The 16,112-nt window shown below is 37.4% G+C and overlaps 1 protein-coding gene across 3 annotated transcripts in view; it reads left to right on the top strand.

Moving 5' to 3' along the window:
* The window catches only part of METTL15 (methyltransferase like 15), a 233,466-nt gene extending 218,546 nt beyond the window's left edge, over positions 1-14,920 (top strand). The window contains exon 8 of one of the 3 annotated variants that reach the window (XR_005127468.2): positions 738-773. Coding sequence is in view for 1 of the 3 variants with exons in the window: in XM_054699314.1 (XP_054555289.1) it covers positions 14,857-14,873 (17 nt within the window). In the remaining 2 variants the exon portion in view is untranslated. Of the gene's footprint in view, positions 1-731; positions 774-14,856 lie in introns of those variants that run through there. The other 2 variants (XR_005127469.1, XM_054699314.1) reach the window with 2 other exon arrangements.
* The last annotated feature ends 1,192 nt before the right edge of the window (positions 14,921-16,112 follow it).

Raw genomic sequence — 16,112 nt, 5'->3', positions numbered from 1 at the left:
TTAGTAGCAATAACAATATTGTTATTAATAATTATAGCAATAGCAATATTGTTATTAAGAGCAATAGCAATAATTAATAGCAATAGCAATATTGTCAATAATAATAATAGCAATAATAATATTATATCAATAATTATACATCATCATAATAATTATACTTTTCATTGTATCTTGGATTTATTTTCCATAGCCTAACTACCCAGGGAATGCTTTAGGACATATTTTCTAATCACCCATTTTTTTTCTTTTTTATTATAAAATAATTCACATTTATTGTAAAATACAAATTGAAACTTTACAGAAGAGTGAAGGAAAAACATTAAATTCTCCTTTCTTCCTCCACACTCTCACCATTCCAAAAACTTAGCCTCTATTTTTTTAGATGTCTGGAATTCCAGATTTTTATTCTATACTAATATAAGCAAATATACATGCATATAAACACACACACAAATACATCCTTTTTAAATAAAAATGGGAATATATTTCAACTTGATAACATCTTCTTAATATAAAACAATGTGTTCTCTGTGAGAAACATAAAAAGAACACAAAAGACAACAAATTAAACCACCCATGATTGTATTATTCACCTCTGTTATTTGGATATTTTCTCAGATTTTTTTTTCTATGTATGTATATTACCCTACATCCTCCTCTTTAATGTTGTTCTCTTCCTTGGTCATCTTTAAACATCTCAAAAGGTAAATGTTTTTCTTCTTATTTTTGAGATCCAGATGGATATGGATCCTTCATAATTTTAGATTACAAAGGTCAGTGGAAGACAGGAATACCCATGGAAAGGCCTACAGTCTGGCAGAGTCAAGAGATCAGACATGAGAAATATTTCCATGGGACTGTGCATCTCCTGTAAAGAGAAAGCAGCATTTGCTACCCATAAAGCCTGGGGTGAACAGGACTTCTGACACCATTCAGACAATATCTTCCATGTACAAGGCCAGATTCCTTCATTCACTATGAATTCATCATAACGACCAGTGCAGGTAATAATAATGCTCAACTCCTCAAGTTGACTTGGTTATACCCCCAATCCAAAATAAAAAAGGTCAATAGTGATGTTCTTCACATTACTCCTATTGTTAGGGTGTGATATATATCTTGGAATTACATCATGTTTCACCTCTCGGATCATGTGATGATCCCTCCACTTTGCTCCCAGGCCCCACTCTGCTCACCAGGCAGAGTGATAGCAGAATTGTAGCAGCCTCATCACTGTACCTTTCCTCTCTTTCCTTCTTTCATCACAGATAAAGGTTTCTACCGTGGTCTTCTCTGCTTAGTACGGGATGGCTGCTCTGTTTAACAGTGTAAAATCCTTTATTTTACACTCTGTTCTTTGGCTAAGGGCCCTGAGACTTGCCCTGGTGTTGGCAGTTACCTTGTTTCCCTTCTCTTGTGCCAGGGGCAGGTCTCCTGCTGTGTGAACTGATCTCCAGTAACTACACACACATTCATTTAGCCTCCTGGATTCCAGTCAGCCAATCCTAAAGAACTTTCACTGTTAAAATTAAATATTTATTGAGTGCTCATTATATGCCAGGTGTTGCTGTAGATGTCAAGGACACATAGTGAATGAAAAGACCAATATTTGCTTCCCCTGCATCTTGCATTCTAGTGTATGCTTCAGGAATGAGAAATTGTGAGGTTGGGACTGGGTCCACAGTCCCATCAGACCTCAAGCAGTTCTCCCAGCAGCCCTCCCTCAGGTAACATCTATAGCTCCCACAATTCCATTTTGTTGATTCCCCCCTTTGTTCTTGTATTCTAAGGTGTCCTCATATTTTGTACATACGTTTACCTAAATTATAGCAGGTCGGACATTTATAAAATGTTTTCTTGCCCAATATACTCAACCCTTACACTGAAAATTCCTGTGGGTCACAATGATCCAGGTACACATTGCATTTGACCAAAGCAACCGGTTCCTCTTTTGGTTCAGTTAATAGATAGCAAACACCCTGGGTCATTGAAAATAAAGGATAAATGTGTAATATAAATGCTTGTGAGGAGTAGAGATTAAGGTCATAACACAATGAGAAAATGATCCTTTTTCCTGTGGAAATAATTTGAATTTGTGTTTTTGTGGGGGGGTGTCTAATACCTTCAGAAATAAAACTTAAAATATGGAGCTTCTAGAAATTAATGTTGTGAATAAAACTTCAGTTCTCTTTGGGATTGTTTGAGATGCCCTGTGCTTGTTTGTGCTATTTGTATTTCCTTTCTTCTATGTGGTTTCTGGGATCATTGTGCTATTTTAGCTCTTACTTAGCCAAACTCCCTGTTGAGATGCTAAAATATCCTGAAAGTGGCAGTGCTGAATTTTTTGCATGCCCAGGAGTTGGATAGCACAGAGTTGATTTGTAATGACACTACTGTAGAGTAAATTTTTAGCTGTAATGATATTTTGGGCTGCTTGATCCCACCAGATTTGGAGAAGTTTGAATTACCTTAAATAACTAGAACAGAGACACTCGTATGTTACCCCTGAGACATGCTCACTGAAGCATGAAAATTAATTCAGATATGCATTCACACTTCATTGAATTTTAATCTCAGGGTTTATAGAATTATTTACTGATATTTGGGAAATGAAGCTGTTCTATGAGGATAGTCTGATTAAGGGTGGGAACAAGAGCAACTTCACGGTCTAATGTTTGTGAACTTTCTGTCTTGGTTAAGGAAACCATAGCTGATTAGCAGTGGCTTCACATTTTTTGTTCATCTTCCTGTCAAAATATGAACTCTATTTCCCCACCCCTTGAATCAAATACCACATTATTGCTACTTTGATTCATAAAATACAGTGGAAATGATGCTGCTTCAGTTCTAGATCTCATGCCTAAGTGGGCTGCAGTTTTCACTTCCTCACCTTTGCTGCTTTCCAAGAAGCATAACTACTCTGCTAGAGAGACAAGGTGGAGAGGCTCTAAACTTTGATGGAGAGGGAATGGATCCCATCTGAGAATGTTCCTGTGAAGCCACAACCAAGTGAGCAAAGAAGTCAGCTTGAAAATGAGTCTTCCAGCCACATTCATCCTTGCTGATGCCATGTGGCTTATAGAAAAGCATCCAAATGAGCCCTTTCCAAATTTCTGATCCTCAAAAAACAAAATGGATATTTGAAGTCACTAGGCTTAGGACATCAATAAATAAAGGAAAAGGAAACTTTATTGAAAAGCAGGGTTTTACATTTTTAGACGTGAGGTTTTATCATTCATCTACTTATCCACCTATCTCCTCCACCAGCATTTACCCACTTTGTTACATCAATGAGGGCACTGGGCTAATCCTATAAGGATGTCTGATAGAGTTTTCACTTCATGCTAATTTATCTCAAATTATTAAGTCTTATTAAATGGAAAACGAGACCTTTCTTTTTACATTTCCCTTTCATTTATTTCCAATGAACGATGGTGACTAAAACAATATGGTCTATATCCTGTCCTCATTTAGTGTGTTCACAATGGAGATACATAAAATAAAAAAATCCTCCATTCTATAAAATAAGGCCATAAAATAAACCTCACAAAATTTTCCTGAAAATTAAATGATAGTTTCTTTTTGTATATAACAGTAAAATCATTTACTGAATTTTGATGGTCGTAATAACAACAGAAGAACTGAGTGACAAAGCAGGTGTTTAATGCTCAGAGCAAAAATATGTGTATGTCATAAGTGACCGTCTAGAGTAGGAGTGATCTATCTGTTGTTGGTGGACTCCTTATTAGGGTTTAGTGGATCCAAAGAGCTTCTGAAATAACCTCACAAGAGACTGTGTGCTTATATATATGCACATTATTTTCTGGAGCAGAAATCCAATGGTTTTGTTAGATTTACAAAGGTGTTAATTATCCTGGAAGGTAAAGAACCAGTGAGCCAGAGAATAAAAGCAACTGCAACATGCTAAGCCCTTCTAAGGTAACATTATGCATCTTTAAAAATGCTGAAAAGGCATGTTTTTAAACACCTGTCAGAAATAAGGAAATACTACTGATATTATAATTCTTAGCACTTTATAATTAATGCAGAACTTGCACAAATTTATGTTTATATTTTTATAATTTTATCCACCTAAGCAGTCTAACAGGTTGATGGTGAGGAAAGTGAGGCTTATCAATTCTTCTTGACTTCACCTAAGAAATTAAGTGCTCTGATCTTCCACACCTATGGCTCCTTTTTGTAAGGTGCCCCATAGAACTCAAGTACCGCGATTTGAATAACTATGCCTTCAGCAGGCTTGCTATGTTCTTCCTTTGTTAGGTGCTTGTAGGGTCAGGAATGACACTGAGCAGGTTTTCTGATCCCATGCAGACCAGGTAAAGGAGGAGTCAGAGTCCTCAGTGGTTTTTTGCAGGTCTTTTATTGGGGTTACCAGGTACACAGCAGCAGGCAGGGGTGCTAGGGGGCCAGGGGTCTGGCAGGCCTCCCAGCCCCCAGCAAATCTTCACTCTATCTGGGCTCTCCGGCGTTCTCGGCTTCTCTCTCCGCTTCTGCTACTTTTTTCTCGGCTTCTCTTTCGCCTTCTTCTGGGCTTCTACTGGCGTCCCCGTGACGCCGCCCTTTAAAGCCCAGTCTCAGCCCAGATGAATCCCATCTACCTATGCCCACACCCTACTCCAGGTGCCTGCCATCAGGCATGCATTCAGGACCGCAAGGATCCATCATCTATCCTGATGGCTGGAGGGCAGAAAAGCCTGACATTTTTCCTTACCCTACATTGCTGTAAGGAGGGGATTGTTGATCACACACACCTACAGACTGGGCACTGTTGCTCAGTAGGCAGCCGAGAGATTGCAAATGTGATGCTTGGTCATTAGGAGATAATTTGATGAAAATCAAGCCAGATGGATGAAAGCACAATATTAATTTGTGCCCAGATCTAGATATGTGTCAATTATGCTGGTATTTCAAAGTGAGTTTTTGAGAATATAGGAACCTTGTAAAAAGCCCTCATGCAGGGCCTCCCACTACTAGTCAGACTTTTTCCTGAATGGGCAAAAGAACATCACCACACCTGAAGGAAGACCATCACACACTTCCCAGAAGGAAGTGGGTGAGTTTTAAAGCTGTTCCAAGTGAAATACCAATGTACTCTGGTCACCTTTATGGAAAAATGAATTATTTGACCTAATTAGTACTCATTGTGGCTGTATGTATTAGGTGATTTATTTTAACAAAACTTCATTTTCAATTTTCTGTAGGATTCCTTTACTATCAACTGCAGAAATGAACCTCCCAACCACAGCTACCATTTATTGAACATATGCTATACACTGGGGCCTGTGATACTGTTTAATTGCCACCATAACTCTGGCAGGGAGTTATTATCCTATTCATTTATCTGGGATTTAGTTATTGAAAAAAACTTGCCCAATATCTTTTAGCTCCCAAGTAGCTCTGGAAGGATTTGAACCAGTCTTTTCTCTTTCTCTAGATTGGAGCTCTTCACACCACTGTTCAGAGTAAGAGTTCTAATAGTAGAAGAGTTCGTGGTGATGTGTTCTCTTCTGGAACTATTGTTCCTTAACTGCCCAGTTCAGCAGAAGGAAAAAATGTTTTTCCACATAGAAGTCCTGGATCTCACTTGGGTCAACAAGTTGATTACGTCTGCTATTTATCTGATGCTATTCACATAGCCTGTGTCTATCCAGGGGGTTCCCATCCATCTGTATGACCATCTCTGGCAAGACAAAAATATTGCTAGTTTCTACATACCACTGCACCTGAAGGAAATTTTGAAGGATGATTATTGAAGGAAAGAGTTTTCCATTAGTAGTGAGAAAAAGTTAAGTGGAACATTCAGAATTTCCTTTTATATAGCCTCTGTTTATGTTCTTCCTAGGGCTGTGGATTTTTTATCACCCTGGCATATTTACAAACCTTCTTCCCATGATCCAGTGCTGTTGAGGTGCTCCTACTTTTATACTCTGCCTGTTCTTGTTATCTTGTTCTTTATTTTAGCTCTCTATCTGTAACTATTTCCTCTACTGTGTTCTTAAAAAAAAGACATCAGAAACTATGAGGATGTCTCCCATGTATTTTGGTGTTTCCTCTCCAAAATGGCAATGAAATAATTATATTTTAATTAAGTTATTAATATACTTTTATAAAGTGAGTATGTATTTCTTGATATGTAACTGTGTATTATATAGTGGGATAGGTCCCTTATGATATCTTCAGTATTCACAAAACTGTACTTTATTTTTTTTTCCTTAATTCCATAGCTGAGGAACCTGGTGTGCAATCAGGTTAAAAATCTTACTGAGGTTCCTACCCATAGAAAGTGACAACCAAGAAGAGACAGAACCAAGCTTAGAACACATGTCTCTCTAAAGCTCACACATTTTCCACAGTATCATATTGCCTTTTCCTTTTAAGGCCTGTAAACTAGTTTTTAGTAATCCCTTATTTTTTATCCTACTGTCATTACAGAAGTCCTATCTTCTTTTGGGATCAAGTTACTCCTATCATCAATTTTAGGAATTGGGAAATTGTATAGGTTGAAAGATCCCTTAAATGAATGTTACTCTCCAAAGAGAAAAGCTCTTTAAAGCTGTTGGAATCTGGGCTGAAATAACCAATTTCTATCTATGCTCGTGTTAGAAAGGCTTAACCTAGAATAGTTTTCTGAGTGAAGTCATTGACCTCATTTTTCTTCTTCCCCTAAAAGAACCAGTTGGAGATAAGTATATGTTTATCCCTTGTCATTTATTGTTGGTGTCTATAACTGTTTTATAGATTAGACATTTTATGCCTTTATATGTGTAGAGATTTTTCCTGTGGTTACTTCTGTTGGTGTTAATTTCCAAATACAAAGATTGCTAACAGGCATAGCAAAGACCAGTGAAATTCTCTCTGGCACTGTAAAGCCCATATTTATATGTCATTGAAGTATTTTTCATTGGATCTCAGAGAAGGCACATTTGTTTTTCCACAACAAGAAAGACTTAAATATGTACATTTGAATCCCATTACTATTTTGTAATATACACCAGTTTGAGGTTTCTCTCTTGTAAGATATACTTTCAAAGCTCAGACTATATCTCTGTGTTGTGTTGCCTAGCATGGGCAAATGATCAATATTATGATTCTTTGGGTTTCTTTAACATTCAGAAGAGGAATACACATTTATGTGTACAATTAACTGGACATTTACTCCCTCAGCAACATTTACTCTCTTTCATGTCTTTATTTTGGAAGTGAGTAGTCACTAATTCATATTAGTGTATTGAAAACTATGATTGGCATATGTTGCCTGCTCTTAAGGAGCTTGGAGTCTAGTAGAGAGACATGGAAATTACACAGAACATGGAGATGTGTTTACAGCAGTGTGGGGGCTCGGAGTGAGTAAATAAGGATATAGAGGGTTTTTCTTCTAGACAAAAGGATAAATATAGACTTCCCAGCTAACGGGTGTAGCAGGCTTGACAGTACAAGTATTAAAAAAAGAATTTTGATGAACTGGAAAATGGTAGTGCAACTAATTTGTGGAGTAGAGAGTGAAAGTGGAGGTAGTTGGGGCTAGGTAAAAACATCCAGGGTTTTTGGTCCTAAAATCAGATATTTAGAATTCATTTTATAGGCAAAGGGACAAAGATAAAAAGTACAAGAGGTCAAATGGAAAGATCATTTTCTTTCCTTCAAGATATGGACATATAATATCAAAAATATTTATTAACTCTTGTGAATCAGGAAGGACAGCAGGTGATATAAAACACGTGTCATTGAATAAGAGAAAGAGAAAACCAACTCCATTTATTTCCTCTTAGTTTTTATTAGTATCTTGATTTTCTGATTGAGATTAATTCACTTGAACAATTGCCAAGTGGGGTGTTTGATCAATCTTTTCAAGAAGGTAGACAAGAACCTCTGACATTTTCTTCTTTATGTTTTGTTTTTAATGGACTAATTCACTAGAGATTTACCAGGGAAAGCCCAACTGTATCCATCTCCAGCATTTGTTAAGGGATTCATTCCTCGGCCTTCATTCACATTAGCAGTCTTATTAAGGATTTTATGTTGATTTTTTTCCCCCTTCTTCCACATTGTCTCAGGAGAGGAGGGAAATCCTGTTTGTTATACAATGGAACTAATTGCATAATGGGTCACTGCATATTTCTGCAAAGACAGAGGCCAAGGGAACTTGGAAGGAAACAAAAAATGACATCGAAATGTGATGTGTCAGTGGAAAAGAAAGTGGCAGAGAGCTACAGAAGAAAGTGAAGTGGGACAACTATTTTTGCTTTCTATACCTCATCAGCTAGCTATTAATTCTAAACTCCATACAGTGTTAATGGGGTACACTTCAGAAGATAACAGGATTGGAAATTTTAAAACTTAAACCAAAATTGAATAAATCAAGAGTCATATTTTGGAAGGAAAATCTCTTTATTCTCTAGATGTGATTCATTTCATTCAATTCAACAAATATTTGCTGAACTTTGCTTGTGTGTCCTTGAGGATTTCAGCATCTCCTAGAAGAGTTGGATATATGAATCACTAGCTATGATACCATATTGTAAGTAAAAAAAGATGTATAAAGTGCTATGGGCCCAAAGGACAAGGACACTACATTTTGCCTGTTAAACCTGGGGAACGGATTGAAGTAGAAATACTTCCTTCCATATTTAAGCTAATGTTTAAAGAATGAATTGGAATTTTCCAGAAATGTATAAAGGGTGTTATGGGAAGAGAGACTAGTATAGCCAAAAGCTTTAAGAATGGAAGTATATAGCATTCTGTGGAAACTGTACAAGTTCTTATGGCTTTGGAATCTGGGATGTATAAGAAAGGACCTGGGAATAATTTGGAAGGTTAAGTATCAGAATTATTTTGGTTACAAGCAACAAAAATTGAGGGAAATGACTACAGTCAAATATATACATACACATTTGTACATCTCAGGCACACACACACACACACACACACACTTTATTGGAAGCATACAGTACCTCTCACAGAATTATAGGAAATGCTGAAGAGCCAGGATTCAAGATAGACAGGAACAGGGTAAACAGAATTTGATGGTGATCTCTTCAGGCACCCTTACCTGGTGATTCAAATTCAGTGAGTTTACTTAAACATCAAGGTTCAGTGAGACAGCATTTGGTTGATACAATTTAGATACCTTTTGGCTTGGAATGAACAGAAACAGCCCTTTAAAAGAGAGCTATTAAGCTGTACCAAAAGGGGAAAATAGATTCCCCAGTCAAATTTGGTTACTTTTACCCTAATAGATGGAAACAAATATTGACCAGGAAAATGACAAATGTCTATTGTAAGATGTGGCCAACTTGTGAAGGGTCTTGTGTGTTAGCTGAGACTTACAAAGCAAATGTTAGAGGTAGAGTTGACAAGGTTTCATGGTTTATTGTTTGGTGAGAGAATGTTAAGGGTGGAGTCAAAAAAGACATCACTGATGAATAATGGATAAGTAAAACCTGTTACTAAGTTGGGTGATATAGAAAGATGATGTCTATTTTGAGAAGACTGCCAGTTATGTCTGGTGAAGACAAATGTGAAAAAATAATTATAAAAATATGTCAGACTTATAATAAATCTGAAATTTTCCAGAATAATCCCATGAAGCTTTATTAAGCACAAAGTAATTAATTTATGTCTTAATCAAAAATTACCAGTTGATAGCCTCTCTGATCTAGACTAGCAACCAAATCAAGAATGCAACTAAAAAAATAGACTGTCGAATCATCAAAATGAATGTTATGTGGCCTATGCTACTAAAACAGTTTAGTTACAAGAAATTCCCTAAATGTCTTCTCTCAGAGACAATTTAACTTTAGAAATGAATGTCATGATTCCAAGTGTCTGTTTTCTTAGCCTATAGATGATTTGGAACACTAAATGAAAAATGAATATGAATGTGGGACATACTGACAACTGCTTACAATAGTGGTCTGATATTGAAGAAATAAAAAAATAAAGTGTCAAATGTCGAAGAGCTCTAAAATATCTAAGAGTCTGGAACTATAAATCATGGCGGAGAGCATCCTTATGCAGAAAAATAATCCGTAAGATCTTTCTATTTGTCCACAGAGGGTAGGTTATATTGCAGTGACAGACACTACCAGAATCTCAGGGATTGGCCAAAAAGATGATTCCTCGCACCAGACTACATCCAATCAGGGTAGCTCAGTGAAACTACTAATCTTCATGGAGAGGTTCATAAATTTAGGCTACTGTATCCTGGGTACCTGACTGTCAACATGATTATCACTGAATGCCATGCAGGGGAAAATTAACCTTGAACAGCCTCCCTCCTGACAAACATTTGGACAAATTTTTGTCCAAAAATGACACACTTACATCCACCACAGAGTAACACTAAACACATCATTTTGTTGCAATGCAAGGGGGCAAACAAGTAATGTAAACCTATCATGGGCCAGAAGGAGAGTAAAACTAAATCTGGGTGAGAACAAGTGAACTTTCCTGCATCATTCCTACATGCTAACCTAGTCTGATAGTCTAAGTTTACAACAATGCTGGGCTCATTGCATTCACTCTTTCCATCTGGCTAAGGTACTGTGGCTTTCTCCATACATTCAATGGCGCCAAATTGTCTACATATTTGCAGCAACTCCAGAGCCTCATCTTGTACTCAGCTATTTGCAAATTGTTACCTCTCTATTATGCCACAGGTTTTGTTTACCCTTTAAGGAGCTGGTGTGCAGAACACAGGAATATCTGGGCTCAGTGGTTTGGATACTGACAAGCTGAGGCTTAGGTCTGGGCAAGACACATGGAGCCTTCAATCCTCTGGAGCAGGGGTTTGCAGAAAACTACCACAAAAGAAATACTTTCTGCCCTAGGGAGGTTTTTAAAAACTTTAATCCTTTTTTGGAGAAAGTGTACATGAGTTTCTTCTCTGGTGGTCTAGCCTGAAATTTCCCTTTCCCAGACTCTGGCAATGCTTCCTTTAAAGATCTTGCTAGATGACTTTTATAAGCGATCATCAGCACCAGTTGCTTATTCTAGTAACTTTCAGGGGCATAGGATGGAAGAGACACTGTGGAGAAGTATGGCTGGACCTATGTTGAGCATCCAGGCTTCTTCAGATCATGGTGGGCTCATTCAGTAATGGCAGGTGCTAGGAGGGTGTGGGTTGAGGTGCCCAAGTAGTGGTAACACATGAAGTCTTAAGAAAGGGATTTGGGGATTTCAGAAACACTTTTATTATCAGCCTAGGCAAGAATGAACCTGCATATTGTCACTGTAGGCAACTCCAATCCAACTCATGAAGGAAAAACTCAGCTCATCGGCCTTCAACAAGAAATTCCTAACAGCCTTACTTCACTCTTATGCATCTAATCTTCCTCATATGCAGCTCCTGCTATCTAACCTTTTCTCAACTGCTCACATTCATCCGGAAGTCCACTTCAGTGCTTTTCTTGCATCTCTTACCTGCATAAGTCATGGCAGGACTATAGCTGTCTTGTCCCCTCTGTCCCATTTGCTGTCTGAATTTGGCTTTATCTGCTGAAGTACTAGAGGCTTCTCTGAACAAAATGCTATATTAGGCTTCAGGCCCATAATGGTGAACAATTGTGTGTCCCAGTGAGGATGAGGGGACACAATAAGCAAGAAAAATGGTTTTCTAGGTGTGATATGTATTATGAAGAAAATAAAGAAGATAATCTGACATAGGATCTTGGGGAATATTTTAGTGGCTTGGCCAAGGTAGTGTACTCTGAAGGATTGATGTTTTCCTTAAAGAGAAAGCCAACAATATGGATTTCCCTTCCCAAATGCAGATACTTATTTCTTGCCCTTTACCATTCTAAAGGAAAAAAAAAACAAGATCAAGGAAATAATTTTTTACTCTTGGACTACCTAACTTGTAGATTGTACTTTAACTACCCCTTAAATGATTGAATTTAACAATCTCAGCATAAAACATAACATCCCAGTCATTTCATTCCAATGCTGCTAATATCCCCAAACATCTTAACATTGATATACCCCAAGTAACTTACTTTTTAGGCCCATCCCTTACTCTGGAAAGTAAGGGAAAAAACCCTTAGTCTTTCTTCACCATTACTGCTTAATCTATAAAATATGGAGATTAAACTACAGGTTTTCAGGGCCTCCTTGGTGGCGCAGGGGATTAAGCATCGCACTATGAAGCAATCTGCAGCCTCTGCAGTATGAGTTCAGTCCCCGGCCGGCCAGGGAGAAACCCACATGGCAAGGCAGACCTCTCCCGCCCACTGCTCCCCTCAGCAGTGTATTTCAGTCAATCTGCCTGTTCTGTTCCCCACACTGTCTCTGGTGGATCCTCTCACCCCCTACATCTCTGGCCTGTACCCCAGCTCTTGTATGCATAAATAGATCTTAAAAAAAAACAAACTACATGTTTAGTTAAGATTTTATTCTAGTCAGAGATTCTATAATTGAGATATTTACTCATGGAATGAGAGTAACTCCTGGGAAGGAGCTCCAAGGAATTGGTATAAAAACACAATGAGTGGAGAAATGAAGAGACAGGATGGAAACTATTGCAGTGCATCCATGAAAAAACAATCTTGTCTGCCCCCAGAGTAGTTACAAGCATGGCAAATTTGGAATGGCAAAGCATGTCAAGCCACATAATTTAGCTGTGTGTTGATGTGATGTCTTAGCCTAGTGCATGTCCTCTAAAGAGACCAAGAGATCATACATTAATCTGTGAAGTTCTATTCTATGCAAATTAGTATTGTTTAATAATATATTCTGGCATAAAATGCCCAAGCACTCAGATTTCTCTAAGTGCCTCTAGTCTGTTTCTTGGACGGTGAGAGAAGAGTATTATGAACCTTTGCAAATAATAGCTTGTATACCAAAATCAGCAAAGGGAGGTTTGTGATAAGGACATTCAAACTGGCCACAGTCTTAGCACCCGATTTCCATACATTCCACACTATTTCAGGGCTCTGCCTTATTTACCCATCTTGGTATCTTTAAGTCTTTTGATCAATGAGTGTTTTCTAGTGAAATGAAAGATTGAATCCTGATGGGTAGTCACTACTGAAGGTCTATTTTATATGGCAGAGGTAAGACCAATTCTGGAGGAGAAAATCAGGTTGAGACTTGATTTTAATCTGCTACTTCGTAAACATTATATAACCTTTCCAAAAGTTTTAGGGGGGTATTTTTAATTGAAAAAAATGATGTAATCATCAATTTCCAAATTTATTCAGTTCATAGGTTTGATCATTTATGTCATCCTGGTTCTGTATGTGCACATGTGTGTATTGGTATGTGTGTTTGTTATATGTGATGTATTTAATGTGTTGTGTGATACATCACATAGGCAATAATAATTAAGATGTGTGCTTAGTTGAGTCAGTTTCTGATATCTGGCTTCTGTATTTGAGTCTCCAGCCTTTAATTTAGCACCTAAATCCATTAGTCTCACTAATGATTGACCATGAGTCACCACATTCCTGAATTCAAAACTATTTCTCCCCAGCAAGTGGGAGCACAGGGGTCCTCTTGATTTTTTTTTTTAATCTTTAAAATATTTTCTAGATTTAAAGCTTTTATATCCATGCCATGAGAAGAGGTGTTAAACTTTGTCTCAGGATTTCTATAAGTTAGAAAGAGGGCATTGCCCTCTTTCTTCACAACACGTTTAATACTTCATGAAAGACACTTTAGGAACATTTGCTCTTTACAATTATACCTTGAGAAATGTTGCTTGAATTAGGCATGTTCTCAGGTACACCTTTATTCTGCATAATTTTTTCTTTGTGACATTCTCCCCATCAAATTGGGGGCTGAGTTTATTACCTATTGCTATAATATTTTCTAACATATGCACTTGTAAATATTTGCTAAATTATACTGATGCCACAATACAAAAATAACATAGTTATTGGCTACTTATGTTTCATTTACCTATTTGTGATTTATTCTTTTTGTTCCTTGGAAAGTTCAGAAAGAGGATTTCAAGTATACAAGTACAGCTTACAAAACATTTGATTATTTTGAGTTAGTTGAGAACAATTCACTGCCTTGGATTGGTGATAAACTCCAGGGAAAATAGTTGAAGTGTCTGTCGTGTAGACATATTTTCCAGTGCGGTTGGTGTTTTTGGACAATGGGCAAAAATGTTTTTCCTTTCACATATTTATTTTGAAATAATTTTTTCAGTAACATCTGTACTTTGGAGATACATGTAAACTCAACCTTTTTCTACTGATAACTGCAACTGTTGCGCAGTATTAGTTATTTTCCAGAAATCATCATCTGAGATGGTGAAAGAAGTTTTATTTGGGCACAAGTCTCTATCAATCAAGACTTCACTTCCTGACTCTCTTGCAGCTAGGCATGGCCAAGTGACTCAGGGTTGAACTGAATGTAAGCAGAAGTTTAATGTAACACTTTTTTGTGATAAATATCCTTCCCTCCCCTTTCTCCATTTTCCTACCTGAGGGAATGTGGTCATGATGGATAGAGTTGGAGCAGTCATTAAGTCAGGAGATGAAACCTATGTATTAATAATGGTAGAGCAATAAAAGTTAAGATAATCCTGGGTCCTTTCTACCTTTAAGGAAGAGAGATGCTGCATTGTTTGTGTGAGGGAAATGAACTTATTTTTTAAAGCTGTTTTAAATTTGGGGTTTCTATAATTGATCTTGATGTGATACCCTAGCCAACATAAGCATCTCAACTTTCTTTAGGGAATCACTCTTTTACTCTGAGTCCACGTGTATATGAAAAGTACTGATTTCTTCTTTGGCTTCAGGAGTGGACTTGTGACCCAAACCAGGCCAATCTACACCAGTAGTATATGTACATTGCACTTGTTGAGAAAGAAAATCTCTCTTTCCACAGGGCCTTCCAAAGGATAAACTTCAACCATGATATTGTTGGTGGCCGATTTTTTAACGTGAGCAAAATTCTGCATGAGAGTGGAGCCAACTGAAGAGCATGAATGAAGTAAGATTAATTCCTTACTACATCATTTGAGATCTAGTTATGGATGGAATTCTCTACAGCTAAGATTTTTCAGTTACCTGAACCAATAAATTCTCCTTTTGTAGTTCAAATCACTATGTACTTGTCTCTAACACTTTTACCAGCAAAGCCTGTATAATGCAGGGCTGATACCTTGGAATCAGCACCCCAAACTTTTTAGGATATTTGTTTCTATTGTCAATGACTGCATAATGACATCTCTTTCCTTGCCTCAATCTTAGTGGCTTAAAGTAAATTATTATTATCACTCATATTTCTGTGTGTTGAATGAAGGCAACAGTTAGTTCCTGCTCAGTTCCTCTAACATGCTGCAGTCAGATGTCATCAGAAGACCCAAATAAGCATAAGGGTTTCTTCACTTGCAAGTCAGACTTGTTCCCCCAGAGCGAGCATTGGAGATCAAAACAAAAACGGCAAGATGTTTTTTGATCCAGTTTCAGAAGACACAGCATTGCACTATGTCTTTGTAGTTTCAAGAAAATCAAAACCTCCAGATTCAAGGGGTGGACATCTTATGAAGGCATGAATTCTGGAATGTGTGGTTCATTATAGGACATGCTTAAAGACCAGCTGCTTCCAAAATTTTTCCTTTTCATTTTTATGTTTCAGAAAAGTCCAGTTCTCTTTTGTGGTATGAATCAATAGAATAAATGATTGTTAGTCTGACTTGCAGAACAAGGTTGAACATAAGTGATTGAAAGAACTTCTGTGACTTGCTTGCTTCCATTTGTAACCTTCTCTTCACTGAGGATTATGTCCTAACTGTCCCATCATGCAAAGGTGCTCTTCTGTTAAAGCTTTTGTCATCCCTGGAACAGAACAGAACACATTCTGAATCAAGGTCTGGGTACAATATAAACTTCTCTGAGGAAGTGTTAGATATTTCTTTATAACCTCCACCCCTGTAGACTTTAACATTGTTGTTTTTAGAGAAAATGTTTCCAGGCTGTAGATTATAAAACTCCCTGTACAGGTGGAAAAAATGTCCTTGATCAAAGAAAAAGAACTGGCTGGATTCTATGCTAATCAGAACAGACCTCATGCTCTGTGGAGGAAAAAAAAAAAACAAAAACCTCTCATTGACCATGTTGAGGTAAAGCTATTTGAATGGT

This window comes from Talpa occidentalis, unplaced genomic scaffold (assembly GCF_014898055.3).
Source record: "Talpa occidentalis isolate TD23 unplaced genomic scaffold, MPIMG_talOcc4v2.1 talOcc4.3, whole genome shotgun sequence".
NCBI classification, from domain to species: Eukaryota; Metazoa; Chordata; class Mammalia; order Eulipotyphla; family Talpidae; genus Talpa; species Talpa occidentalis.
This window is presented reverse-complemented; position numbering and strand designations above follow the sequence as displayed.